This window comes from Spinacia oleracea, chromosome 6, assembly GCF_020520425.1.
Source record: "Spinacia oleracea cultivar Varoflay chromosome 6, BTI_SOV_V1, whole genome shotgun sequence".
Classification (NCBI taxonomy): Eukaryota; Viridiplantae; Streptophyta; class Magnoliopsida; order Caryophyllales; family Amaranthaceae; genus Spinacia; species Spinacia oleracea.
Window position 1 is genome coordinate 151057050 of NC_079492.1, and position 26233 is coordinate 151083282.

A 26233-nucleotide genomic window follows, 5' to 3' on the forward strand; every position below is an offset into this window, starting at 1 on the left:
CATGTGGCATATTCAGTTCAATCTTAGTAAGGAAACAATCACACAGACAGCACAGCAAACTACATAAGTAATAGAAGAAAGAACTTAATTCTCTTTCATAACTAATTCAGTCACATTTGTGTTCAATTGGGCCTAAGGTTTGTCAAACCATTTAAGACAGTTGTTCCCTTAGCAACAACTGACAAGAGCCATTTCCCCTTGTTACTCATACAAAATAAATGGCTATGAACAACAAGAAATGACAAATTGCAAGCAACAAGAACTAATAGACCAGCAAATATGAACTTTATTTCTGTATTGTAATTGCTATGAATAGCAAAGTTTGTACAACAGAACTTACGACGCATAGTCGTGGAATGTTTTCTTTCCAGATGAAGAATTCACAAGCAGAACAATTATAACGAAAAATAGAGACCTTCCTCCACATAATTAACCGAGAATTATCAGCTTGATAATGACCCCTGCAAAACAAAAGAAAATATCAGAATTAGTGTAAGCAGATAAAATTAAGAAATTAGGACTACAAGATGAGACCAACTCACCAAAATGTTAAAAAATCCCAAGACAGATTCCTCTCTTTCCCCATCAAGAAATTCAAAAGTTAAGAAACCAGATTTCCGTAAAATTTACAAGACAATTGTAAAGTTCCAGAGGAAGCCATTAATCTAGAGTCTATGTAGAGTTGCTAAACTGATCAAGCAAGTTAGGATCCGAAAACCCAACATAGAATTTTGCAAGGCCTTGAAGAAAAAACGCAGCTTGGTAAACATTCAAAGCCTCCATTATATCAGCAAGAACACTTCTTCTTAACCTATTAGCATCCAAGAAAACACAAGTCATCTTGTCAACCAATTCTCCGACCACCTCGTCAACCTCAAAATTCTCACCATTTTGTCTCCATCCAGCAGATAATTTTTCAACCAAAGCAGCCTGAGCATCCCTAGAACGCGCCACAATTGAAGGAACCATCAATCTCAAACCGCACTCCACCTGTTCGACGATATGCCCCACAGAAACATCTCGACTTTTCCAGACATTACCCAGAAAATCGTAATTAGCATCATTGTCACTATCATCGTCATCGTCTTCGAGGAAAGAACGGAGGAGATTAGTGAAGGAATAAGGGTGGAAATCGCCGAACCAAAGAAAGGGCTTTTCGAGGGGATTTCGCCAGTCAGGGAAGAGGAGCTGTGAAACGTCGTCGTTAGAGGCAAGATCAAGGGCGGAGAAGTAGGAATTGAAGTGGGTGTGAAGGAGTTCGACTTGGGTAGCAAGGAGATGATGGTCTGGAGATGGGGAGGAGAGGGAACGAGAGAGAAGAGGGAGGATGCTGGATTTTAGGGTGTTAATCCAATCTGTGTGGAATTCTTTGAAAGGGCGAGAACTCTTGAAACGGTTGATTAGAGCTTTCATCATTTTGGCTATGGAGTTTTCTTGATTTTCGAGATCGTTATACAGGGGAGTACGGAGAGTGATGACGGGTTGCAGAGGTTGGAGGGAAAGAGAGAGAATAACTGAATAAGTGACCGTTAAGTTGGCTTTTGTTGAAGGGAATTTTCTCGTTTGTTTTGGGCCTTGATTTGGGCTTTTGTATCTTCTTGTGCAAGCCTGCAAGACATTGGGCACTAGAATCATTTCCCATCTTTTTTTTTTCTTTTTTTGGATTCGATGAAAAAACTAGGGTAGCCCTTTTAATATTTCTGATATTTTTGGACAAAATCCGAAATCGATCTGAAACTAAATCTGAACCTGACCCATTGACCCGAATTGCCACCCCTACATCTAAGGCATCTTTGCGATAATAAGAGAGACTCTTCTTACGCAATAGACCAATGAAGTACTTCATGTTGATGACCCCGGTTAGCCATAATTCGGCTACGAAGTTTACCTCTCCATAACAGTGGTGTGTGAAAAAGGAATTGAATTATATTTTCTATTAAAAAACAATGTTAAATCTATTTCATTTTTTTTTATTTCCTACCTTTTAATTTAACGGTTTATGTATAAAAATAGTACTCGTTAATAAATTATTTATAAAAAAACAATGTTCAATCACATAATAATAATTTGCTAAAATTGATTTTTGATACGGAGTAATATTTTAGTCAAATCACTATAACTGAGCACTCCGTAATAGGACGGAAGTAGCATACTTTGTATGATGATTAAATGAGTATCTTCAAGATATACTCCGAATTAATAATGCAGTAATTCTAGGAAAAGAAATATTTCGGATCGAAGAGTGTCAAAAAATTGATCAAATAATTTAAAATATGTGTGCATATACAAGACTAGTCAGTTTGAATTATATACCGGAATTTGAACTATATGTTATTTTACTTTTTACGGATTACTCCCTCCGTTTCTTTTTGTTTGTTACATATTTCTTTTAGGGTGTTTCACAATGTTTGTTACGTGGGAGAATCTTTCCTTTTATAAACTTATATACTATCATTTTTTGTGGCAACTTTTAATTTTAATTGGTCTAATTTTTTCAACGCATTAAATTTCTTTACAATTTACCAAATATGTATTAAGTTAGCAATCTTTGTGTTTTTTGCAAAAGTCCAAACGTAACAAACAAAAAGGAACGGATGGAGTATTTTTTTTGAGGTTAGTGACAGAGAGACATCATTAAAAAAAACCCAGAGGGTTATATTTTCTCCAAAAAGCAGAATCTAAAACACAGATGACAGATGATTAGTCAAATTAATTCTAACCCATTAGTATAATCAACGCTAGTTTAACGTATAAAAAAGGTAAAAACAAAAGGAAAAGAAGACAGTACACCTTTTCAGTTTTCACAGTGAAAATGCCAAAACAACACTTATCAGATACCAGAAAAATCTCATTCCCACTCACCACCATGGCACCCTCCACAACCGCCACTACCACCACCACCACCGTCCTCCTCCTCTTTCTCACATTCTCTCTTCTACAAACCACCACAACCGCCGAATTAGACACCACATCAGACTGTACAGGCCGTTGGATCCACATCAGAAAGCTTCCAACAAGATTCAACCTCGACCTTCTCACAAACTGTTCATCGTTCTTCCCATTATACCCAGATTTCTGCCCCGACTTAGCCAATCATGGGTTGGGCCCAAAAACCCACAACCACTCACATTCATGGTACCGCACTGACCCTCACCTCCTCGAGCTCTTCTTCCATCGTCGTCTTCTCGAATACCCTTGTCTCTCTCCTCACCCTCATCAATCCGACGCCGTTTTCCTCCCTTACTACTCCTCCCTTGATTCTCTTCGGTTTCTATACGGCCCTGATTATAACTCCAGTCATCTTCACGGCCTTGATCTCTTCTCCTTCCTCCAATCCAACGATCCAGATATCTGGGGGAGAAACAACGGTCATGATCACTTCCTTATCATGGCCCGCACCGCATGGGATTTCTCCCAACCCCTCCCTGTAAAAAACGATGAGGAAAATGAGAGGTTATGGGGGACATCGTTTTTGATGTTGCCGGAGCTTTTCAATTTGACGGTTTTAACCTTGGAGTCTAGAGCTTGGCCTTGGCAAGAGCAAGCGATTCCTCATCCGACGTCGTTTCATCCCTCGAATTTGGGGTTTTTGGATTCGTGGGTTTCACGGGTTCGAAAATCTCGCCGGAGTTCACTCATGTTTTTTGCCGGAGGTGGTGGGACGTCACCGACGGGGAACCCGAATGTGAGGAGGAGTATTCGGGAGGAGTGTGGGGCGGTTCAGAATTCGTCGGTGGCTGACGGAAGAAGGTTCCAGAAATTGTGTGAGATTGTTGATTGTTCTAATGGAATTTGTGAGCATGATCCTATTAGGTAATAAACTTCTTAATTCTATCTCTTTCTATTTTAAAATGTTAATTGTGTTACTTAACAGTAATTAGTTTCCAAGTTTAGGTACGAGGTTCATGTTTTTTGTGATAGTATTGACCTAGGAAAACAGGAAACAATCTATCTGATAATCTGTGTTAGATACACAAAAGAATACATTTTGTGTGAACTTTTCAAACTGGAGTAGCAATCTAGATAGGGTGATCAACAATACACCAAAAACAATGAGAAAAAATGTGTTGATTCCTGCAACAAGCTACTGAGAAAACTTGGAAAGTTTTGAACTTTGAAAGATTATATGCTTGGTAGGAGCTTTGGTTAGAGTTGTTGTGACTTGACTGTGCCACAAAACTCGAGCTTTTCTACTCTGTATCATGCTACAATCCTTTGCATTCAAGATTTTCTTACATTGTAGGCATTGTATTTATGAAGAAGACAAAATGATTTCTTGAAAATTTGAGCACAACATAGAATAGATACCTTAATTCCTCATTCATTCACTAGGTAGCTAAGTGCACATTATCTCCCTTTTTTTCTGGTGGTTGAGACTGTTTTTTCGGGTATGTTAGATGCACTTGTTGCTAGCACCTCTTATGAAACCCAAAGAAACAGAAAAAAAGGATATCTAATTTAGATATGTTTGTGGAAATTTAGATATGGTCATTACTCATTAGTAATGGATGATACTTAAATTGATCTGATCAGGTACATGAAGCCAATGCTGCAAGCTAGCTTCTGCTTACAACCTCCAGGGGAGACTCCATCAAGGAGATCAACTTTTGACGGGATAATTGCGGGATGCATACCTGTTTTCTTCGAGGATCAATCGGCTAAAAATCAGTTTCAATGGCATCTCCCACCCGTCGAATTTGGGGAGTTTTCAGTGACAATCCCAAAGGAGGAAGTGGTTTTCAAAGGGTTGAAGATAGTGGATGTTTTGATGGGAATACCAAGAGCAGAAGTGAGAAAGATGAGGGAGAAGGTAATGGAGTTGATTCCAAGGATTATGTACAGAAAACATGGGAGTTCTTTGGGTTTGAGGGCTAAGAAGGATGCTTTTGATATCGCAATTGAAGGAACTTTGCAGAGGATTAAAGGCAGGTTGAATGATGTCTCTGCTGCTGGCTGAATGAATGAATGAATGAGTGAATGATGCTGCAAAAACTATTGAAATTTTTATGGTGCCAACTTATGCAGTAAGATTTTAGGCACTAACAGTGTATTTATTTGGTCTTCCACTTCATATTGAAGGTATATAACATAATTACAGAGTATAACACGTACTAGTAGTAGTCTATTAAACTTTTGTATACTATAATAGGTTATATAAGCATTCTTTTGCTAATAAGTACGGAGTAGGAGTACTTCACTTGTGAACTGTCTTCTGTTGTCGATCTTAAGCTTCGGTACAGGATATTAGAGCACATCCAGCAATCAGGCTTTTTTTTTTTTTTTTTTTATTATTATTTATGATGGGTGAAAACATCTTAATCTTCATCTGTAATTAGTAATTATAGCATTGTTCCTTCAGGATTTTTTTTTAAGCATCATTCACTAGTATCAGTACAACATCACTGACTTGTAGAGGGATATCTCAATCCATTTTGGAAGCACATTTTTATTTTTGAACCTCTGTTCAAACGTGGGAAAAAAAAAAAAAAAAAAAAAAAAGATAAGAGATTTATACTCTTGTGAGTTGTGACATACTATGTTGATCATTTCAGCTGAGACCTTCATCTCATCTTTCCTAAAAAAACAAATCAGCAGCTCAAATAGTTGCGCTCCATATTAAAACAATTTTCAGTAAATCAGCAAGTAACTCTGATTAATGATTGAATGAAGATGAAAAGTGCATAACGAAAGAGTACAACATACAACTGAATAACTGATACAAGGTCTAACAGATAGGAAGAGCAAGCCTGAAGAAGCTATTTGAATCACTCTGCCTGAAAAAATTCCTAGTTCTGCTAACTGACTGACTGCGAAAAACAATGAATTACAACTCAGGGAATTGAAGGGAAATTTTTATTTTCCTAGGTGACCACAAATAGACTTATTTAGCAGATATAGGGGAAAAGGTATAACACTAGTGGCCTCTCTGATTGAGCTTCTGTGCAGTACGAATTTACGAGAAGTTGCAGCTCTTGTAACATCTTAATCTTAACCAAAAGGGAGTGAAATTCTTCTTGAGTATGGAATGGATTGCAAGTGTTAAACAAACACACTTCCTCCTTTCCCATTCATCTTCAACACTGTAATGATGTCCATAAATCTGTCTTTCTTTGTTTATCCCCATCTAATAATGGACGAACCCCATGTAAGACCAGCACCAAATCCGGATGTCGCAATTATATTTCCTGGCTTAACTTTTCCACTCCGAACGGCTTCATCCAATGCCAAGGGGATTGATGCAGCACTGGTGTTACCATAATTTGCCAAATTAGACAATACCCTTTCTGAAGGAACTTCCAAACGTGTTGCAACCGCATCAATAATCCTCTGGTTTGCCTGCACGAACTCACAGTTTCAATCAATTAAAGCACCATGATTTTTTACTTGAAAACTACAAACTTAAATACAATACTGATATATTATTTCAGAAACTAACAGCATTCACAGATATTGATTATGCACGATACCTGATGCAATAATAACCAATCAATGTTGGAACTAGTTAGACCAGCCTTTTGAAGTGCAGCCTCAATAGACTGGGGCACACATCTAACAGCAAAGCGAAAGACCTCTTTCCCATTCATATTAATACATGAATAAGATGGCCGCTTCGGGGGGAAACCTGTCACCGCACCATTGTTGCCTATTGCTGCATCAGTCTCATCGTTTAACAGGGATGCATTCAAATGCCTGCATGTATGAAAAGTATTTAAGATACCGATTTCCATAGACATAACAAAATTAACATCTGAGTATGGGTTCTGTTGTCGGTGGGTCCGAAAGATGTTCAGCTGTAAATAGCCTTTTAACAAAGAAACTAATGTAGAGGCTGTTTCCCAAAAGACTAACTAATATATCATCTCTGGTCCATTGAAATTCAAATGCATACCTTCCGCCCCCGCCATCACTATGCAGGTCAAAAGCAAACATGCCGTCTTCTTCACTGTCACAAGCCTGGTCCAATTGAAATACCAAATGAATTTGTGCGCATAGAAATCTTAATAAAGGACAAACAGTAAATGCCACTCAAGAGTCGGGTCCATACACAGAATGACTGAAAGTAACATCAAATAATCCTATTTTCTTATACATATGGCTGTTTTCTTTCATCCTTTACCTCAGACACAAAATTTGGTCACGAGGAGAATGAATATAGGATGCAGCTCAAAGCAAATGTTATAACTTATACATACTGAAAAGCCAATTGAGGAAGAGAATGATATACTGTAGCTAAACAGCTTGTATGTGAATAAGTACAGTTGTGTACTTGTATGATGCAATTCAAGATTCAATGACATTGTGGCTAAATATTTTGATGCAAGCAAGGTACGATTAAAATTAAAAAGTTAAGAGGTTACAAGAATTGTTCGTTGAGGTCCATCCTCCAATAACACATCAAATTGTGGCTAAATTACATGTTAGTATGTTACAAATAAGTCATAACTCGATGCACAATAAGATGTATCCATGGTCAAAACATTCATCTAGCATTCACCAAATGCCATAAGTTAACTCAACAGTGGAAGAATGTTATTAACAGCGTTTCTCAGTTTTTGTACATACATGATCATAACAAAACAAGGGGGAACAAAATAACAAAAAACTTAAGCCGCTGCACTGATTTGCATGAAAAAAAGCTCCAACTGATAGCAACATAGTAAACGAGTAGCCCATCATTTGATGCTGAAACAACAAAATAAAGGGAACTCCCACCCTACCCCTACCCCTACCCCTAAACCTTTTCCTTTGATCTTTAACTCTTTAAGAGTGTCAAGGTAAATTATACCACAGGCCCCAGGCACCTCCACAATTATAAAAAGATGACGAAGAAAAAACTTAAGGAGAGAGCCAAAAAGCAAGGAAGAGAAGATCCAAAAGCATATTGTCAGCTTACCTGCACAACTACAGCTCCAGCAGCATCACCAAAAAGTATGCAAGTACCTCTATCAGTCCAGTCAACGAAACGAGAAAGAGCATCGGCACCTATAACTAGCACGTTCTTAAATCCACCACCTGCAAATTGTGAAGCAAAATATTAGTATTGTTATTCTTTTGAAGATGGAGTGGGTACAGGAACTTCACAGGAGCAAAGAAATCAAAGTCACTACCCCTTACGTGACAAGCAGCTGACACCAAACCCAGCATAAATCCACTGCAGGCTGCAGTAATATCATAAGACAACGGAGTTCGGCTGCATCCCAATGCTCTTTGTACCTGATTAACAATAAATTAATTAAATGATTCAGGAGGCTACATAAAATCATGAAAAGTCTGAAGTTTGTAAGCAGATTTTCAAGGCGTAGGAATCAACCAGGATAACCACTACCTAACTAATAATAGTGGATACTAAGGGTATACTTGTCATTGTACTTATTATCCATACTCCATAGATAAGAGGCTAGGGATCCCTATCAGCCTATCGGGGTAAGCTGTATCAATTATTCACACTGTATTCAGAGCCTAGGTTTTCTATAAAAAATTCCTTCGCAAAAAATGTTACACCCTAAGGATCCGATTTTCCCCCCTACATCGAATTCATCAACGCTGCTCATCAATTGCTTCAATTACATCTGTGTCATTCTTCGGCACAGGCCCACAGCCACATTCTTCTGGCACGCCATAACAGCCGTCCACACACCGAATACTAGTATTCACTTCAGTACTTTCCACTTTCAAAAATGTTTCTCTGTATTTTCCTTTCTTTAATCTTGACTACTTAGTAGTAGCAAGACAACATAAATCATAAAATCAATAAGATATATTCATGTGGACCAGGTATTAAAGTGCTGTCAAGCCACGACGGAATTCAACAGGTGCACTCATAAAACTATACACGCAATAAGCAGTAAGCACAATTCTACTTGAATGTTAGTAAGCATTTATTTTTACCCTAAATTCCTATGTTGTCCATAATTTCCATATCTAAACTCAACTTTCTCATGCCTCCAATCTCTGACTGTGAAATTTTTTCAAGATGCTGATGCTAAGGAAATATACTCCTGGACACAATAACCAATATTGATATCATCAAAGATTCATACTTCATACAAACTCAGACATATACATACATGTCATGTCCCTAACCGGATGAGGCTCATAGAGAGGCTGTGTCTGGGAATTGACAAAGGCACATGATTCACATAAAATCTGTTCCCTTTGGAAGTTTACAGAAGTCAATTTGCAACATAGAGAGACGGGTATAAAATTACCACACTGCAATCTACAATTGAGAAGGGGGAGAAAAAACGTAGAAGGTTCATGCCTGGGGGGAGGGGGTATAAAATTCAAGAAGCTTTATAGTCTACATCAAGAAAAAAGTTACCTGAGGAGCACTGCCAAAGAGGTCCTCTGGTGTAGAAGTACACATCAAGATAAGGTCAATATCATCAGGATTAACGTTGGCCATCTGAAGAGCATTCCTTGCTGCTTCGGCAGCCAAGTCTACCAAGCTATCCTTACCTGTAATTAAGCAACAAAATCTGACCGTAAATCGATGTCCATGTGAAGACACAGGCACACAGACAAATTTAAGGCCTAAATCGTAGATAGGAAACCAGAATACATGATTCCATGTAGCCAATCTTGTTTGGTGGTTGATTCACAGTTGGCCTTGGTTTTATTCATAGGTTATAACATGTTATTAAGATAACCTAATTAAAATTAGGTTAGAATTATATCAGACCCTGCACCATTTAGATTAGACATACATAACAGTGAGTCGAACACAAGAGACAAATCATGAACTTTAAGGAAACAAGGATCAACCGATCAACAAGAGAACACACCCCTTTCTAAGGTACCAGCATATACAAGACAGACACACTGACCTGAAAGAACATGTCGTTGGCGGATCCCAGTTCGAGTAGCTATCCATTCATCCGAAGTTTCAACAAATTTAGAAAGGTCATCATTGGAGATCTGCAGCTTTGGAACAGCAGAACCACAACCAACTAGCTTGCAACCCCTATTTACTAGCCTGCATAAAGAACCGTCAAAAACAGAGATTTCAACAAGGCTTGAAAAATAATCAGTTCATTTATATTTTTAAAACGTGAAAGAATAAGAAGCCAGCGTGGCATAGATGAACCAGCATGGCATCTAGACAAGTTAGAAAGTTAAGAAACAATGCATAGAAGGACCAGCGTGGCATCTAGACAAGCAGAGCTAATAACAAAACATAGATCAGAGACAACAGAAGAAGCACAAGAGAAGTCAAACACCTAAGCAAGTCTAAACTACGTATTTTTTAAATGAGGAAAAAGTTAAAGGAAAAGCAGTCTTAAGTTAGGATGAGTACTGAATAACACGCCATTACACAAAATTCCATAAGGAGCATATCTTATCCCGATCTTAGCTCTTAAGTTAATTTTTATCAAGAAACATGAACTACTAAACTATTTACATAAATAGGACATAGAAGAAAGTGAAGACCAGCTTCATACTCAACTATCTGATGATTCGGAAATGATGTCACCATGATGATGTTGCCAGAAATATTCAATAAAGATCTAAAACATATATACCTCCATCCAGATTTAAGCTCCGTCCTCCTTACCTAAGTTTTATTAAGTAAAGAATGAGTTATGTTCAAAGCCAATAAGGGCTACCTAAGCTCAATTCACAACTACAATTAACTGGCCAATAAGTTCAGATAAAATTATATCAGAGCAATGGTGTTTAGTTAAGCTAAGATAAGTGAAAAAATCAAGTGATGAGAAGGCACTCTTTTTAGTTGTTACATGTTAGTCACAACATTCTTAGCTCAAACTACACTATATGAGACACGAATTCCCCATTAGAGGGAAATACCGAAATACTAACAATTTCTTTCTAGCAAAAGAACTCAATAGTAACCCACTACACCAAATCACCAATACAACCCCTTTGACATACCCCTGATCCCACATCCAAAATTCCAAACAACCCAAGCCATAGTCAATAATGCATCTAGTAAAACATGTATGATACAATTAGAAGGTTCAAATGCTCCACCAGAGAAATTCAAATGCCAGCCAGAGAGATAGCTCATTTTATTGTCTCCAGTAAAAGGGTCCCAAACGTTAAGTTGAGAAGCAATGTGTCTTTTAACTCTTTTCCCCCAATACATAACACTTGTGCCCTTATCCCAAAAATAAGCAGTACAACCTTTTAAGAAGCTGATCAGCCAGTCACTTCAGACACAACTATGTAGCTTAAGAAACTTTTTATTTAGGGACATCCTACAGGTTGAGATATTGGCAGTTACATCAGTGTCCAATTGAGGATAATATGGTATTGCAAGAAAACTAATCAATCCAAGTGACAGGGATGCTATAAGGAGGAAAAGTATTAGCTTTTACGGATAAGTGTTTGGAAACATCATATTGTTCATCGTGTAGTTTAGCTGCTCGAAATTTTGATGACCCATAACGAACTTGAAAGAAGTAGGGTAGTACAATAATTCTGGGATGGAGGTTACTTTCTATAAGATAAAAGACCTAAATGAGGGGCTCATCCCTGTCTCGACAGGTAGAGAAAGTTCAACATTGGGACTGTATAAACGGAACTTTACAGGTCACTAGCACTTTGTTTGGATAAGCAAAAATGAAGAGAAGGGAGGAGAACAAGCTCCCTAGTTAAAAGGACGGGATCCATTTTCCCTCCCTATTTAGATACCATCACTACAAAATAATCATTTTATAGAGACGAGGAATTTTGTCTCTATATAATCCAAATCCGTCTCAAAATGATGCTTAGAGACGGATTTGAGACGAAAGTAGGGCGTCTCTATAGAGAGCGTCTCAAAATAATTTGAGACGGAATTCTTGCAAATCCATTACAAATTTGAGACGGAATTTTTGAAACTCCTTATACAATTCCATCTCAAATTTAATTTAGAGACGAAATTTAGTAATCCGTCTCAATTTTGAGACGTTTGTTGTATCCGTCTCAAAATCCATCTCTAATTGATGCATAATTTTGTAGTGCATCCCTCCAAAATTGGAGAGATTTGGAGTGGAAAATTGGGCTCATCTTCCCCCCTCCCCTTTCTTTCTCCTCCCTTCCTCCTCTTTTCCTTCCCTTCCCTTCTATTTTGTCATCCAAACACACCATAGAGTCTTGAGTATCTGACCAACCCTAGTGAGGTTTCATGCTAAGGCCACAACCGATTGGCAATAGAGTAGCAGCTCATAGCCTCACATATGTTATATACGCGCTCAAGGCTGACAAACTTTTTGGCGTAGAACCGCTTTTAAGTTTACATATTCAACAACGGTTGCTAACAGTTTCTTTTAGCTAAATCATTAAGAGCTCCAATACCCCAGACAGAAAGCCGGCTCATATACTGACTCTCCAAAATCGACATTGTATATATACATTGAGTAAAACCTATCAAACACACCCCATTACAAGATTGATCAAAAGTTACATTGAGTAAAAACACACCCCATTACAAGATTGATCAAAAGTAAAATGTTTAGATTCCTCCACAAAAAGAGAAATAGAAGATGATTCTAGTGCATGCCTCGCAGCTTTAACTACAACTAATTAAGCATAAGCAAACAATAAATTGGTACTATTCCCAATAATTCAAGCCAAGATTTAATTCAATCAACTAATGCATTTTACAGGCTCGTCCAAATCACAATTTAAACAACTGCAATAGCTCACACAGTCACAATTCCTCGTCCTTTGTTTTCAATTTGACATATTTTATGATGCCCTTCAAGTTTAATTACTGAACTCGGATCAGAAGATTAATTAATGTTCGAAACAACTCAATTTGCAAAGAAGAATTGACGAATTAATGTAACTTTGCAAGAATTAGAAATCAAATTGATGATGCAAGAAGATTAATAAGAAATGACAAAGCAAAGAAAGAAAAAGAATACCTAGAAACTCTCGATTCACTGGAAGAAACCCCAGCTGCAGCATGTTTCTCAGAAGCTTCAATGGACGAACAGAAAACCCTTTTACTGATACCCAAATGGGAGCAAAACCCAGATCCATTTATGCCCAAAGATGGCGAAATTTTGTTGTTGAGACTAGAAGGTACAGAAGGTGAGAAGAAGCCATATGAAGTCGCCATTGATCAAAAGAACAAGACGAACAGTAAAAGTTGATTTAGAAGAAGAGATCTTTAGCTGGAGAGATTGTGAAAGATGAAACTTTGAGAGTATTTTGAGCCCATTTGACACAGAATGGATTCAATTGGGAGAAATTATGAGGAGGATGGGTGAACTACAGACAGGGAAATCAATTTTTCGGAGACTCCAAAGACGGAGTTTGGTGGGCTGCAAAAATACTCCCTCGGTTATTTTAATTTGGTTACAATTTTTGTAGCACAAAATACCCAACGACAAAGTTTAGCAACTTGGGCATGTCACATTGTCATGTACTCATGTGTAACAAAAAGTAGATGAGAGATGGAGGGGCAAATGGTAAATAAGGTTAATGTGAAAAAATAAGAGATATCGTATCGCATTTTTTATGCAGGATAACCTATATACTTCCTTCGTTCACTAATAGTTACAACAATGCAACATTTACACTTTGGCATTATTCACAAACTTTCGTTTGACTTTACTTAGTGCCTTATATGTAAGGCAAAATATAGTCATGTGCAAACTTATTAGATTCGTCTCAATTTCTAATATCACAACATTAAGTTTTATAATTTTATATATCTATAATTTGAGATATAAAGGGTTAAAGTTATGCATTGGTAAACGTAAAAAGTCAAACGTTTTAACTAAAAGATAATGGAGAAAGTATATATGCATGTTTAGGTCGATAAGACGTGATTTTCGGGCCAGAAAACTCAACACAAACTTATTATGGAGTGCAAAATAAAAAGGGTAAAAAATGTTGTTAGGAGTATAGTGTGCATGCATGCATGTTGATGTATTATGGAGTAGTTATTAAGTCGTATCTCTGTTTTATATTTTATATATGTACATCTCTGTTTTATATTTTATGTACATTACACTTCTGATCGTATTAGTTTTTCTAATATAACATTAGACTTCTAAAGAGCTTTTATCTCTATCATATTATTCACATTCATCACCCCCTCGTTCTCATATAATTAGCGCCCCACGTGATTCAGCTAATCATTTATATTGTCATCTTAGAATTGAAGTGTATGGATAGGAAGACAATCACATGAATCATGTTAGATAATTTTTCAACGACAGTAGCTAGGTGGTTACAAGTTATTAATGTACACATATATTTCATTGAAAATCTTTTGATTAGTGAGTAACTATTGCAATTAAGTACTGTTGATTAATTTGACCTACATTGTTTGACGTCACAAATCTAAAATCCAAAGGTTTTTTAATTGCTTTTTTAGATCTTGTAAATCTCGGTAGGTTCATATAGTTGTAGAAAGAAATAAAACACCCACCATTATTGAAGACAAATTAAATAGGGGTCACCATAACTTTTATATATAGGGCAGCCTATAACAATATCTTCATCAAAACAATTTGTGTTTCTTCTTGCACATACGAAATTCATTGAATTTTTCTAGGTTTTCAGAAATGGGCGTATTAATGAAAATTGAAATTGAAGTTGATATCAAGTCATCTGGAGATGTGTTTCATGAATTATTTGGCAGCAAACCTCACCATGTCTCCAACATCACCCCTGACAAAGTTCATAGTTGTGAAGTGCATGAGGGTGAATTTGGCAAGCCTGGCTCGGTTGTTTTTTGGCATTACACAGTTGGTATGTGATTTTTGGCATTTCAAATTATATATAATCTACCAGTTTAGTAGGGTTATTTCATCTCACTTATCAAATTATTTTCTCATTAACATGTACTTCGTATGAGATATGTTTTTTTTACATAATTGCAGATGGAGAAAGATGTACAGCCAAAGCGGTAGTTGAAGCAATAGAAGAGGAGAACAAGTTAGTGAAATTCAAAATCATAGAAGGGTCACTTTTAAAAGAGTACAAAAGTTTCACGGTAACTCTTCAGGTGGTTGATAGAGGTGAAATTACTGCGGTTAAGTGGACAGTTGAATTTGAGAAGTTTGACGACTACGGGCCTTACCCAGTTAAACTCATGGACTTCATAGTTGGAATGACAAGAGATATTGAGGCCCATCACCTCAAAGAATGATGAGCTTGTAAAAGGAAACTGTTCGTCTCTTAATTCATACTCCAACATATGTGTAGTGTCTATATTTGAAATGGTGTGTCTCTTTAATTTGTGTGTAATATGTTTTATTTTATGTTGTTAAGATATGAAAAATGTAATTTTATGTTTCGTTTGGAGTGTGTTTGTTATGTTATGTAGTGTAAGATCGATCCATTCATCACAACTTTTACCCGTCTCTTAGTCATTGTAAAACTATCGGGCTATTAGTAACTCTTATTCGTCTTCTTAATTATGATCATTTTGTTTCAAATGTGTTGACTTTTTATTCACATATTACAGATGGGAAAGAATTTGAAAAGTTTGACGGCTATGGGCCTTATCCAGTTAAACTCGTGGACTTTTTGGTAGGAATTACAAAAGATATTGAGGCCCATCATCTCAATGCATGATGCGATGAGTTTTAAAAGGGAAATTATTAAATTAAAATTCTTAATCACTTGGTCTCCGTAATACGTGTGTTAATCTTTCTACGGTTTTATCTTGGTGTGTTTCTTTGACGGGTAAATAATTTTATATTTACTCGTTGAGTGTTGTTATGTCTTAAAATTGTGTTTGCTTGTGTATGAAAATTGTGTAATAACAATAATACTCCGAACTTTGTAAGTTTGTATAATACTCCTTGAGTGTTACGGAGTACTAAATGAAAGCTTTAAAACGTGACTCACTAACACTTAAAAGCCCGATTAATTTCCCCTTCTTCGTTTATAATTTGTATTGTCACTGTGGCTCATTCGCATTTCAGAAAAGCTCGAGTAATAATTTCCAACGAGACACCAACCGCACAACTCTATCCAAAAATCTGCTTAATTTATCTACCTACTTATTACTCCGTATAAAACTTAAAAGACTATTTGGACAATATCTTGTAGAATAGGGTCCGAATCCTCCGTCCCACTCTTGTGTCTCATTCCATGTACCACTTAATTCTATTGGTCCACCTCATTACATTACAATTTCTTAATTAAAATAATAAAAAAAAAAACTGTTATAATTTAATGATGTGGACCAATAAAATTAAGTGGTACATGAAATGGGACACAAGAGTGGGACGGAGGATTTGGATACTGTAGAATATACCAAGCATTAAATATGTAAGAAATATATAAAACTCCGTAATTATCTCCAAGAAAAGGAAACCCAATCTTCAAATTAACAGTAATAAAATTATAAATCAAAACAATATCCACAAAACTATCCTATTATTATTTTTGGTAATATATCCAAATCTTTTACAGAACCTTACTAAGAACTACTCCAAAATATACATTAAAAACTCATCCACTTATTCCTTATTCATCCTATTTGTTCTAGCTAGCAAAAAGTAGAGTAATTAATTAATAAGATGACAACACAGGAGCAGGAGGCCGATGCGAGGCAGAAGAGAATACTATCAAACAGAGAGTCAGCTAGACGATCAAGGATGAGGAAACAACAATACATTGGTCAACTCGAACAGAGGGTGATTTCTCTTGAAGCTCAAGTAATGGCATTGACTGATAAACTGCGATCTAAGGAGACGATCATTCAGATTATCAAGGAAGTTACTGGTATTTCCATTGATACTAATTATGGTTATGGTAATTATAATTATAATTTGCGTAATCAGTTTCTGAATGATGTTTGTGAAATTGCTAAGGGTATTGCTGATATTCCAGAGAGTCTGATTGCTCAGATTATGAATGAGGTTACTCAAGTTTAATTCAGACTCGGTGGCCGTATTAGTGTTTTTAGGTTTATTTTATAATTAATTACTTACTGTTAAGGAAATTCTACAAGTAAAACGATAGCTTTTGTGTCTTATTATTGTTATTATAAGCCAAGATCTTATGTACGTTTCTGTTTTAATCATATTCTTTATTAATTTCTTAAGTAGTATGCATAGTATGTTAATTACTACTAGTACTCCATATATTCTACTTATCGAGCTGCAAAAGAGTATTCAGAAGTGCTCAAGAGTTCCATAATCGAATAGATAGAAAAAGATATACTGCGTATAATTAAAGATGGTTGTTTACCATTCCATGTTGTTGAGTATATGATAAAATTAAAGATGGTCCATTGTAATTCCAGGTCGGGATCACAAAAATTTAAAGGGGTGTACTTAGAATTAGACATTAGGTGAACTAAAACTCGAATTTGTGATCCCGTAACCTCACACATTCCTTGTTATTACAAGTTCATAACCAATTGTTGAGCAGCCTCAATGGCTCAATGCACCAAATCCTAAGGATCTCAGTTACAGGCCCATTTTTTAAGGGGCTATACGAATTGAGGATTTGATAAATTGTCATGAAGACCCTTTATATCTTCGTTTCATTACTAAAACGCTCATACATAACATCCCATACTTATTTTGGTAACTTAACTATCTACATTAATAAACACAAGATGAGGTAGATCACTATCTCCGTTCTTGTAAAAAAAAAGACCTAGCTTAATTAGAAAAATAGGAGTATTAGCAAAAGGGTTCATATGTACATCGGTGTTGCAGAAATATTGGAATGTAAAAGTATGTCATATGAGAATTCGGACAAGGGCATTGAAACTAATCACAAAGAATATTGATAATACGACTAAGGATCACTTACTTTTTCGACACGAGGACACCATTTGGGGGGAAAACAACTTCAACCATACCCAAAAAAATACTCCCTCCGCCTAAAGATGGTTGTGGGCCGGGTCGGCACGAAAACCGATTCGACCCGGCACAAAAAAAGCCCGGTCCGGCACAAGCACGGTCCGATACGGGCACGAAGTCGTGGGCCGGGCCTAGGCCTTAATTTTTTTGGAAAAAGCACGACAAGGCACGGCACGACTCGACCCGACACGACACGACAAAGCACGCTAAATTTAGTAAAATTAGCTTTAGGCACGATGGGCCGGGTACCGGCCCGGCACGACACGAAATCCCGTGGGCTTGGGCCGGGCCTGGGCCCTTTTTAACTTTTCGGCCCGGCACGACACGACACGAAAAAACGTGGGCCTGGCGTGGGCCCGGCCCAGTTAGGCCCTCGACCCGGCCCGGCCAACGACTATCTTTACCTTCGCCCCTTAATACTCGACCTGTTTTGACGGGACACGCTTGCCAATGTACAAATTTGACCACCAATTTCTTTAACTACATATTATACAAACTTATAAAAATATTAATATTTTAAAAATATATATTAAGATAAAGCCAACAATATATATACTAACATTTGTTTTCATATACTATAAATAAAATAGAGTCAAAGTGAATTATATAAATAGTGTAAAATGTCAAACTGAGTCGAGTATTAAGGGACGTAAGGGAGTAAAAAATAAAAAGGTGTGGCTCCAAGCCTCCAAATATGGTAAATTTTCTCATAAAAAAGAGCACAGAAAAATAGAAATGCTGAAGAAAATTGAAGATGTGATAATACAAAAAGCTTACACAGTTACACACTTACACCCAATAGAGTGATGAAAAAACTTTGGAAAAGTTGGGATAAATATCTGGTAAATCTGAGCCAAAACTACCTCAGTCACTCACTCAAACTCAAGTAGATAACTATGGTAAAATTATGGAGGATGAGTCATCATGTTTAACGCCAAAGAATGGTCGCTTTGCAAACCCAAATTGGCATTTATCTGTCCTACTCATCCTCATCCCCATCCCAGATTCCCAGCTGCCCAGCTGCAGCAATCGTACTATAGTACTATACCCCCCAAACCCCAGCACCAACACCCAAACCAGAAGTAGAGCGATGAGAGAGAAAAAGCCACACAATTTCATCCAATAATACGACAATCGCCTTTCGTACTCTCCTGATTTTTCAGATTACGCACCCACAAATATACATACACACACATTCCCTCAACATTCACCAATTTTACCTTCCTCCATTTCTCTTTCTTTCTCTCTCCTCACTACTCTGTAATTCTTATACTGAAATTTTAAAAAAGTAATCAAATTATGGTGGGTTTTTCTTCAATTCTTCAATTTCATTCATTCTTTTTTATGTCCATTTGAATTTTGATTAGAAAATTTGAAATATGTTGCGAAATTAGCAGGTTGGTCTTCGTCCAATTCCCAAATGGTTGGATGCTCTGCTTCATGAGAAATTCTTTGAGCCCTGTTCGGTACACTCTGATATTTCTGATAAGAAAACTGAGAAAAACCTCTTCTGCTTCGACTGCTGTGCTAGTGTTTGTCCTAAATGCCTCTTTCGCCACCGCAAACACGTCCTTCTTCAGGTTTTTACCATTAATTTAATTCAAAAAACATCTCCTTTTTCCCTTTTTGTTTTTAATTTCATTTTAAATTGTTCTTTTTACAGGCGAGAAGATATGTGTATAATGATGTTCTTAAATTGTCTGATGCTGAAAAACTAATGGATTGTTCTGGTATTCAAGTAAGTCATTTCAATTTTCAATTCCCAGAAATTTTTTGATTCAAATTTTGATTATGTGTCTGATTTGATTTTGTTTTTGGGGTTTGAATTGAATTGGGCAAAAAAGGGATACATAACAAACAGTGCAAAAGTGGTATTTTTAAGGCAAAGACCAATGAGTCGATTATACAGAACCCCAACTTCTGGAAACTTCTGCTCCACCTGCAATCGTAGTCTACAAGAACCTTTCCTTTTCTGCTGTCTCTCTTGCAAGGTTTTTCTGATTACATTCCTTTCTTCTTTATTTTAATTTGTGAATTTTGATATTGATTTATTTATTAATTCTGAGCTTGAATAATAATTGAATGAAGGTGGAACATATAATTGCAACCCAAGGGAGCTTGAGAATCAACGTTTCAGATCACAAAATGTTGGGGTTTTCCGACATTGACGAGTTTCAAGTTGTTACGCCTGACTCGGTCCTTGACTCGCCCGGTTCGATTCCCACTTCATCCGGTTCAACTTCAAGCAGTGACCTTCGAACCGCTCTGGTTTGTACTGCGACTACAGAGATTGTGAGGAAGAAGCGGAGTAGTCTTTCATGTTCACCTCGACCGACTTTGAACCAGCCTTCTGTGTGTCGACCACCTCAACCGGCTGATCACAATCATAATTCTATGAACCGAAGAAAAAAAGGCGTCCCGAACCGGTCTCCACTCTGCTGAAAGAAAGTAAAGTTTCTGAACAGTCTCACCAAAAAGAAAGGAAAAAGAAAAGCAAAAAGAATTTTATGAAGAGTGAAGTAATTGGTTGGTTTTTCAGTAAAAAGTTTTTACTATTTTTAGGATGAGGGAAGTAAATTTTTATTACTTTCCTAATTTTGTAAATGAGATTGAAAAAGGTTACTGATTTGGCACCTCTATGAAGTAAATTTGATTCATTAGGGAACCTAAATCCAATTGGTATAGTTATCGAGTCTATATTCTATAAGACACAAGGGATAGAAATGTGGTAGATTGTTAGGGGTTCAGCTACTAAATTTACCTTTTATTATGGAGTATAAATTAATGTCAACTAATCTTGTTACTGCATTAATTGTTTGTGTCTAGCATAATTAATTGTTTATTTCTTTCTTTCTTTCTTTAGTTTTCCTATGATTCCATCTTTGGTTCAACATTTGTGATATTTGGGTCAAGTAAAAAGGAAGACACTTTCATTATTTGTGTCACGGTTTTAAGTTGTCTTTCTCAATATGTCTACTCTTCTGATTTAAATCATGAATCGGTTTATTAATAATAATTTCTTACATGGATTAGATTAGTGCATGACTTATAGCATTAGACACTTTATTCATTTTGTCAAAGCCACAACTACTCCCTCCGTATTTTTTTAATAGATACATTTGGCCGGGCACGGGTATTAAGAAGAATAATTGAATGAAATAAAATAATAAAGCAAGTGGGGTTGGATAGATATTTTAATAATTAAATATGTGGGGACCATGTCATTTTGATGGGTGGATGGTGGGGTGAGTTTATGAAAATGTTTGTTTAATAGGATGGTGGGTGATAGGGTATATTAGATGTATTATTTAATTAGATGGTGGGGTTGATAAGTTACTAAAAATGGCAAGTGTATCTCTTAAATAAATACGGCCGGAAAAGGCAAGTGTATCTCTTAAAAAAATACGGAGGGAGTACCATTTTCCTAAAGAGAGATTTCCATCAAAATCAACAGAGCAACTGAATTGACTTACCAAAAATCTGTGATATCTTCTTATTATATAAATTAACTTATGAGAAACTTGGTGTCAACCGTCAATCCATCTAACATATTTAGAGAGTCAAAAATTTTATACTTTCAATCATAAATTATGGTGTATATTTTTAAAATTGATGTGCATTAAAATTTAGTGCAAAATTAGGGATGTCAACGAGTCGAGCTGAGCCGAGTATTTGGATGTTCGAGCTAGGCTTGATAAGAAATTTCCGAGCTCGAGCTCGAGTCGAGCTGAGCCGAGTATTTGGATGTTCGAGCTTGGCTCATTTAAGTTTTTCGTTGTTCGAGCTTAGCTCACGAGTAGCTTGTTTAAGTTCAAGCTCGAGCCGAGCCGAGCTATTAACAAACGAGCCTTAATAAACGAGCTTTTAACAAACAAGCCTTAATGTTATTTTAAATGATCATATTAATAAATGAAATATTATTTTAAAAAAGTATAAAAACATAACCATACCCAAATAAAAAGTTAGCATAGTATACTAACTAATACTATTTTATAAATTATAATCTCCTAAAAATCAAAATCTAACAAAATAATTGCAACTTATATTTACTTATAAATAAAAATTTGTCATATTATTTTTTAGAAATTTAATATAAACGAGCTTGAACAAGCTTTTAAACAAGCTTATAAACGAACACGAACGAGCTTGGAAACGAACATGAACGAGTTGTTCGCGAGCCTAAACTAGCCGAACACTAGGCTGTTCGACCTAGTATCATTTATTAAACGAGCTTAAAATTTTTGTTCAAACTCGTTTATTTATTTATTGAACGAGCTTTGACCGAGCTTTGACCGAGCTCATTGACATCCCTATGCAAAATAAGTGAAAGGCCGACAACCTTACTCCCCAAAGTCCCAACCCACCGATAAAAGAACCAAGGAAGAGAAAAAAGAACGAAACTTGTTGTTGATTGGTCAATTTCTGCAGCAAAATAGCTGGTTTGGCAGGTAGGGACTGGGCATCAAAAGAAGGCCCATTAGGACCTCATATTGTGGGCCTTGTGGGCTCACAACATCTGAAAGTGGGCCCCTTAAAACCTCCCTTTAATAATCAGATTTATAATGCCATCAACTTCAAGACTGGATATAGAATTATAGATTAATATTTGTTTTCCATATTTGGTTTGTTTTACTAGCTCCATTATTCAAAATGTGAAAAGTAATCTAATAATATACTCCGTATTACAGTACTCTAATAGTATATTACCTCAGAATTCTGTAATTGTTTGTAGTTGGACAAATTTCAATATGAACAATGAACTTACCCGACATGATTTTTCATCATACTCTCTTCGATAAAAAAAATATAAGTTGATTAAAAATACGATTTTAATGCAAAAGTAATTGTCAATGAATACCAGTACAATAATATACAGCGAAGCTTTTGTTTACACTCTAAAGCTTTCGGAGCATTTTTCTTCATAGTCAAAAGCATGACCATTTGTGAATATCGCGACAAGAAGCATACAAAATAGTGATGACATTGACATACTGGGTGAAACACAATATAACTCAGTGATTCAAATCATTTGTTTGAACATGAATAGCATTTTCCCATTCAACAAAGGGCCCCTTCTTTACCAATTACAGTAATGAAAAGATAGCACAAACTCCCTATATTGAAGAGAATGCAACAAATAAATAAGGAAAGTTTAACTTCTAATTATATGCAGCAACTTACACTAATTATATCCATTATCCTCCCCTCTTGTTCTGGCTTATGTGTATTGTCCGCTTCTGAATTCTCCGTATTGGGTAGACAATTGTAACCTAAACCACCAATAATCCTGTATCAATGATAAGTAAGTTTACCTCAAAGTGCAGAAGAGGCAATTACAGCACTTCTTTCAGCAGACAAGTATTGCTTAAAATCTTGATATGCTACCGAAATCCAGTCATCATCATCCCATTCATCACGATATGTCTCTGGTTGAGCTCTCCTGCGGAGACTACATGCACGGTACATGCCCTTTCTCCATTCCTCAATGGGAGGGCTACCAGTCTCCGCAGCCAACCAATCATCATAATCAAACTGCAATGAGAGATAGAGAGAGAAAGACAGAATCAGTCGAATTATGCAGTACCTTCAGAGAAAGAGATTCTACATATTGAAGAAATCCATCATCAAAATCATGAAAAGAATAAGTTGTTGGCAGTTGATTAATCTTCAACTGTAGGGGGAAGGTGATGGCGACCAAAACAAGAAGAGTTTTGCATGAAAGCTAATGGAGAAGAGTACCAGGCCACATACTAACTCGATACATAAAAATCAAACTACAAAATGGATAAGAGACCATGCAGTATGAGAAGCACCTGGCTCTCAAGTAAGATGGCAAAAGAAACGTTTTCCAGCCTACTTGCAGACCATTAATCAACTTGTAGTTTAACAAACATCAAGAAAAGTTCACAAGTGACCAAATGGGCTGCAAATACTATAGCATAACACTATTCCTTCTCACGATTATTCACTTTAAGAGTAATATTTACCTGATGATCACCGATGTTATGAGTATATCGCTTCGGAACCCCTGCAGCATTCAATTTTGAGTAGAAAGCTTCTATATCTTCCATCATCTTCTCTTCAGATGGAAGTAATATTCGACCTGATAAAGTGCCTGCAATCCACCTACTTTGAAGTTCGCAAAGGATAAAAGGGACAACCTGACATCAATTTAGAGAAAAACTTGTTTAGTATATACAACTTCCCAGTGATGAAGAACTAAGATCTCCCATGAGAGACTGAGCATAGCACCGAGGAAAATCTTACCTTCCATGGGAGACCAACAAAGGAGATTCCTGGGGCTAATGCAGGTGGAAATACATGCTTGTACAGTGGTCCCACACGATTATCATCAACTTCTACAGCAGCAATATTGTGAAGAAAAGGGAAATGATACTTGTACCTGAAATTGTGTTGCAGATAAATTACTACCCAAGTATATTTGATTTTCTGAAGCTCACTGCTTCAACAGAAAAAAATAATAGAAATCGAGACTCTAGAGAGTTCCTAATTACCCTGTGCAATGGAGAATGACTTGTGCAAGCACCATATTCCCATCTTGAAATGTGACTCTACCATCTTCATGGGCTCTTTCTATCTGCAACATTTTTCATGTTAGAAAAACTAGCCATCATCTCATCCCCGCCAACAGGGACAAACAATGCCATCAACGAACTTTTCTGATGATGGCCACCTATTTCTTACCCTAGGTGAGTGGTTTTACCATTGGATGGAGCCACAAGTTATCATAACCAGCTTGCTTTCCGAAACTTCCTTCTGGTTTTGATCTAGATGCCACATGGACTTCTTTAGCAGATCTTGAAAGGTCCCTGCATATATCGACAGCACTCGCAGAACTCCCTATCAAGACTACAACCTGGTAGAACCAAGACGTACCACTCTGTCAAAACCAGGATTATCCTAATAAATCAAAACACATGGTGTTTTTGGTTCCCATTTTTTGGGTTGTTGATTTGGGGGTGGGGGTGGGGATGATATCACAATGTGCTCAAGGACTCACATACACCCAATGCATCCTCAGATTAAATTGTATTCCAGGATTCACTCCCTTCAATCAAATTAACAAGTAAAAAAGAAAAACTAACAGCCAAACAGCTAAGCTACTCGATCAATCACAGTATCACTCTATAAAGCATGGAAAAGGAAGAGTTCATTGCAAAGAATGCAGCAAGCCATTCCATCAAACAAGTACAGAAGACTTCACATGCATTAACAAATTAACACTACCTCCCCATGCATTTTAGATTTTTAGTGTACAAAGAGAACAATAAAACCAAATAAAACAGAACACAATTTACACATACTTGGTCCTGATAAGGCTCAGAAATACGATAATTGTGGCTATGAATTTGCCTCCCTGGCCAAAGTTCAATGCCTGCAAGATATAAGCCATATGAAAAGTAACGGTGAGAAAACCACTAACAAAAAAAGAACCAACACTAAAAATTTAGGATAAAGTACCAGGAATTTCAGCAATCCGTGGTTCAGTATAATGTCCATTGCAAACAACAACAGCATCATAAGTTTCATCAAATTCACTGCCATCATTTCCAGCATTCCTTCTTGATTTCACCTTCCACTTTCCTTGTGTCTCAAACCCGACATGACTCACCTCGGTCTGGTAACGAATCAACTCGTGTAATTCAAACTCATTAGCGAAGTCTTCTAGATATCTCAACACCTCCTCATGACCAGGAAACCTCCGTGAATCTCTATCCGTCTTTCCTGCGAGAATGCCAGGATTCAAAGCTATCAACCATATGTTTAAAATTATTTCAATCACACATCACATTAAGGCTGTAATTGGTTTGTGGAAACCTTTTCCAGAAATTTTAGTATGATCAATGCTCTAATGAGAGATGTCATTGCTTCACAGATCAAAATTGTACTTCAGCAACAATCACAAATTCACAAATATCATTCGAAATAATTTATCGCCCCAATTAATTAAACATACAGAAATGATAATTGAAAGCTTGAAATAATCATAAATTTAATCCCAAAGAAAAATCCAATAAAGAAAAATTACCAGAAGCAACAAAGGGGAAATCACCAAAGCCCATAACTTCTCTAGGGAGATTAGTGCGTAGAGAGCTGTAGAGACTAGAATGGACGATTTTCCGAGTTGGGTCGAGTCCAAGTGGGTCAGACTCTATCTCGGGCGAATAAACCCAGGTCCCACCCGATTGGGCCCCACGCTCGAACACTACCACCTTGTGACCTTCCCTTCGAAGCTCGCGCGCCACCACTAAGCCAGCTGCGCCACCGCCTACTACGGCGACTTTCTTGAGTGTCAACTGGATTGGCGTCATTGGGATTGGAGAGCCGTGGTGGATTGGATAAGTGGTTAATTTCATCAAGGAGTTTTCTGTACTAATTATTTTATTATTGGCCGTTTCTTGTTATGTTATGCTCCTCAATTG

At 36.8% G+C, this 26233-nt stretch overlaps 7 protein-coding genes across 8 annotated transcripts; 4 read left to right on the forward strand and 3 right to left on the reverse strand.

Annotated features, from left to right (window-relative positions):
* Positions 1-266: 266 nt before the first annotated feature.
* LOC110795268 (protein INAPERTURATE POLLEN1) lies at positions 267-1519 on the reverse strand. Its single transcript, XM_022000275.2, has 2 exons — positions 543-1519; positions 267-461 (listed from the first exon to the last, which is right to left on the reverse strand). Exon 1 carries the CDS (start codon positions 1414-1416, stop codon positions 673-675), a length of 744 nt encoding a protein of 247 aa, XP_021855967.1. The 5' UTR covers positions 1417-1519; the 3' UTR covers positions 267-461; positions 543-672.
* Positions 1520-2748: 1229 nt separating this feature from the next.
* Positions 2749-5287, forward strand: LOC110795240 (probable xyloglucan galactosyltransferase GT19). Its single transcript, NM_001426439.1, has 2 exons — positions 2749-3813; positions 4534-5287. The coding sequence occupies exons 1-2, from the start codon at positions 2813-2815 to the stop codon at positions 4955-4957; spliced, it is 1425 nt and encodes a 474-aa protein (NP_001413368.1). The 5' UTR covers positions 2749-2812; the 3' UTR covers positions 4958-5287.
* A 338-nt stretch (positions 5288-5625) lies between these two features.
* Positions 5626-13333, reverse strand: LOC110795241 (beta-ketoacyl-[acyl-carrier-protein] synthase III, chloroplastic-like). Its single transcript, NM_001426441.1, has 8 exons — positions 12873-13333; positions 9828-9976; positions 9323-9459; positions 8109-8214; positions 7895-8013; positions 6890-6954; positions 6468-6690; positions 5626-6336 (listed from the first exon to the last, which is right to left on the reverse strand). The coding sequence occupies exons 1-8, from the start codon at positions 13067-13069 to the stop codon at positions 6115-6117; spliced, it is 1218 nt and encodes a 405-aa protein (NP_001413370.1). The 5' UTR covers positions 13070-13333; the 3' UTR covers positions 5626-6114.
* Positions 13334-14444: 1111 nt separating this feature from the next.
* LOC110795269 (MLP-like protein 31) lies at positions 14445-15352 on the forward strand. Its single transcript, NM_001426440.1, has 2 exons — positions 14445-14712; positions 14844-15352. The coding sequence occupies exons 1-2, from the start codon at positions 14526-14528 to the stop codon at positions 15110-15112; spliced, it is 456 nt and encodes a 151-aa protein (NP_001413369.1). The 5' UTR covers positions 14445-14525; the 3' UTR covers positions 15113-15352.
* Positions 15353-16300: 948 nt separating this feature from the next.
* On the forward strand, positions 16301-17002 carry LOC110795200 (bZIP transcription factor 53-like). Its single transcript, XM_022000184.2, has one exon. It carries the CDS (start codon positions 16494-16496, stop codon positions 16848-16850), a length of 357 nt encoding a protein of 118 aa, XP_021855876.1. The 5' UTR covers positions 16301-16493; the 3' UTR covers positions 16851-17002.
* Positions 17003-18704: 1702 nt separating this feature from the next.
* On the forward strand, positions 18705-20481 carry LOC110795270 (protein RGF1 INDUCIBLE TRANSCRIPTION FACTOR 1). Of its 2 annotated transcripts, none has more exons than XM_022000277.2 (5): positions 18705-19091; positions 19184-19369; positions 19453-19527; positions 19634-19780; positions 19878-20481. In XM_022000277.2, the coding sequence occupies exons 1-5, from the start codon at positions 19089-19091 to the stop codon at positions 20229-20231; spliced, it is 765 nt and encodes a 254-aa protein (XP_021855969.1). In that variant the 5' UTR covers positions 18705-19088; the 3' UTR covers positions 20232-20481. The 2 variants fall into 2 exon arrangements, with proteins under 2 accessions (XP_021855969.1, XP_021855970.1); XM_022000278.2 differs by having other exon boundaries at positions 18710-19091; positions 19187-19369.
* A 2297-nt stretch (positions 20482-22778) lies between these two features.
* Positions 22779-26233, reverse strand: LOC110795243 (flavin-containing monooxygenase FMO GS-OX-like 5). Its single transcript, XM_022000247.2, has 8 exons — positions 25840-26233; positions 25272-25535; positions 25115-25185; positions 24514-24666; positions 24305-24387; positions 24057-24192; positions 23777-23950; positions 22779-23321 (listed from the first exon to the last, which is right to left on the reverse strand). Exons 1-8 carry the CDS (start codon positions 26165-26167, stop codon positions 23103-23105), a joined length of 1428 nt encoding a protein of 475 aa, XP_021855939.1. The 5' UTR covers positions 26168-26233; the 3' UTR covers positions 22779-23102.

Coding starts and splice junctions, on each gene's coding strand:
- LOC110795240 (NM_001426439.1), top strand. CDS start 2,813: ATGCCAAAACAACACTTATCAGATACCAGAAAAATCTCATTCCCACTC. Junction 3,814..4,533: donor TGTGAGCATGATCCTATTAG/GTAATAAACTTC, acceptor TGATCTGATCAG/GTACATGAAGCCAATGCTGC.
- LOC110795243 (XM_022000247.2), bottom strand. CDS start 26,167: ATGAAATTAACCACTTATCCAATCCACCACGGCTCTCCAATCCCAATG. Junction 24,667..25,114: donor CTGAGCCTTATCAGGACCAA/GTATGTGTAAAT, acceptor TGGTTCTACCAG/GTTGTAGTCTTGATAGGGAG. Junction 24,388..24,513: donor ACTTGTGGCTCCATCCAATG/GTAAAACCACTC, acceptor AAAATGTTGCAG/ATAGAAAGAGCCCATGAAGA.
- LOC110795269 (NM_001426440.1), top strand. CDS start 14,526: ATGGGCGTATTAATGAAAATTGAAATTGAAGTTGATATCAAGTCATCT. Junction 14,713..14,843: donor TTTTTGGCATTACACAGTTG/GTATGTGATTTT, acceptor ACATAATTGCAG/ATGGAGAAAGATGTACAGCC.
- LOC110795270 (XM_022000277.2), top strand. Junction 19,528..19,633: donor TGGATTGTTCTGGTATTCAA/GTAAGTCATTTC, acceptor TGGGCAAAAAAG/GGATACATAACAAACAGTGC. Junction 19,781..19,877: donor TCTGCTGTCTCTCTTGCAAG/GTTTTTCTGATT, acceptor AATTGAATGAAG/GTGGAACATATAATTGCAAC.
- LOC110795241 (NM_001426441.1), bottom strand. CDS start 13,069: ATGGCGACTTCATATGGCTTCTTCTCACCTTCTGTACCTTCTAGTCTC. Junction 6,955..7,894: donor CTGGAGCTGTAGTTGTGCAG/GTAAGCTGACAA, acceptor CAATTGGACCAG/GCTTGTGACAGTGAAGAAGA. Junction 6,691..6,889: donor AGTGATGGCGGGGGCGGAAG/GTATGCATTTGA, acceptor TCATACATGCAG/GCATTTGAATGCATCCCTGT.
- LOC110795268 (XM_022000275.2), bottom strand. CDS start 1,416: ATGATGAAAGCTCTAATCAACCGTTTCAAGAGTTCTCGCCCTTTCAAA.
- LOC110795200 (XM_022000184.2), top strand. CDS start 16,494: ATGACAACACAGGAGCAGGAGGCCGATGCGAGGCAGAAGAGAATACTA.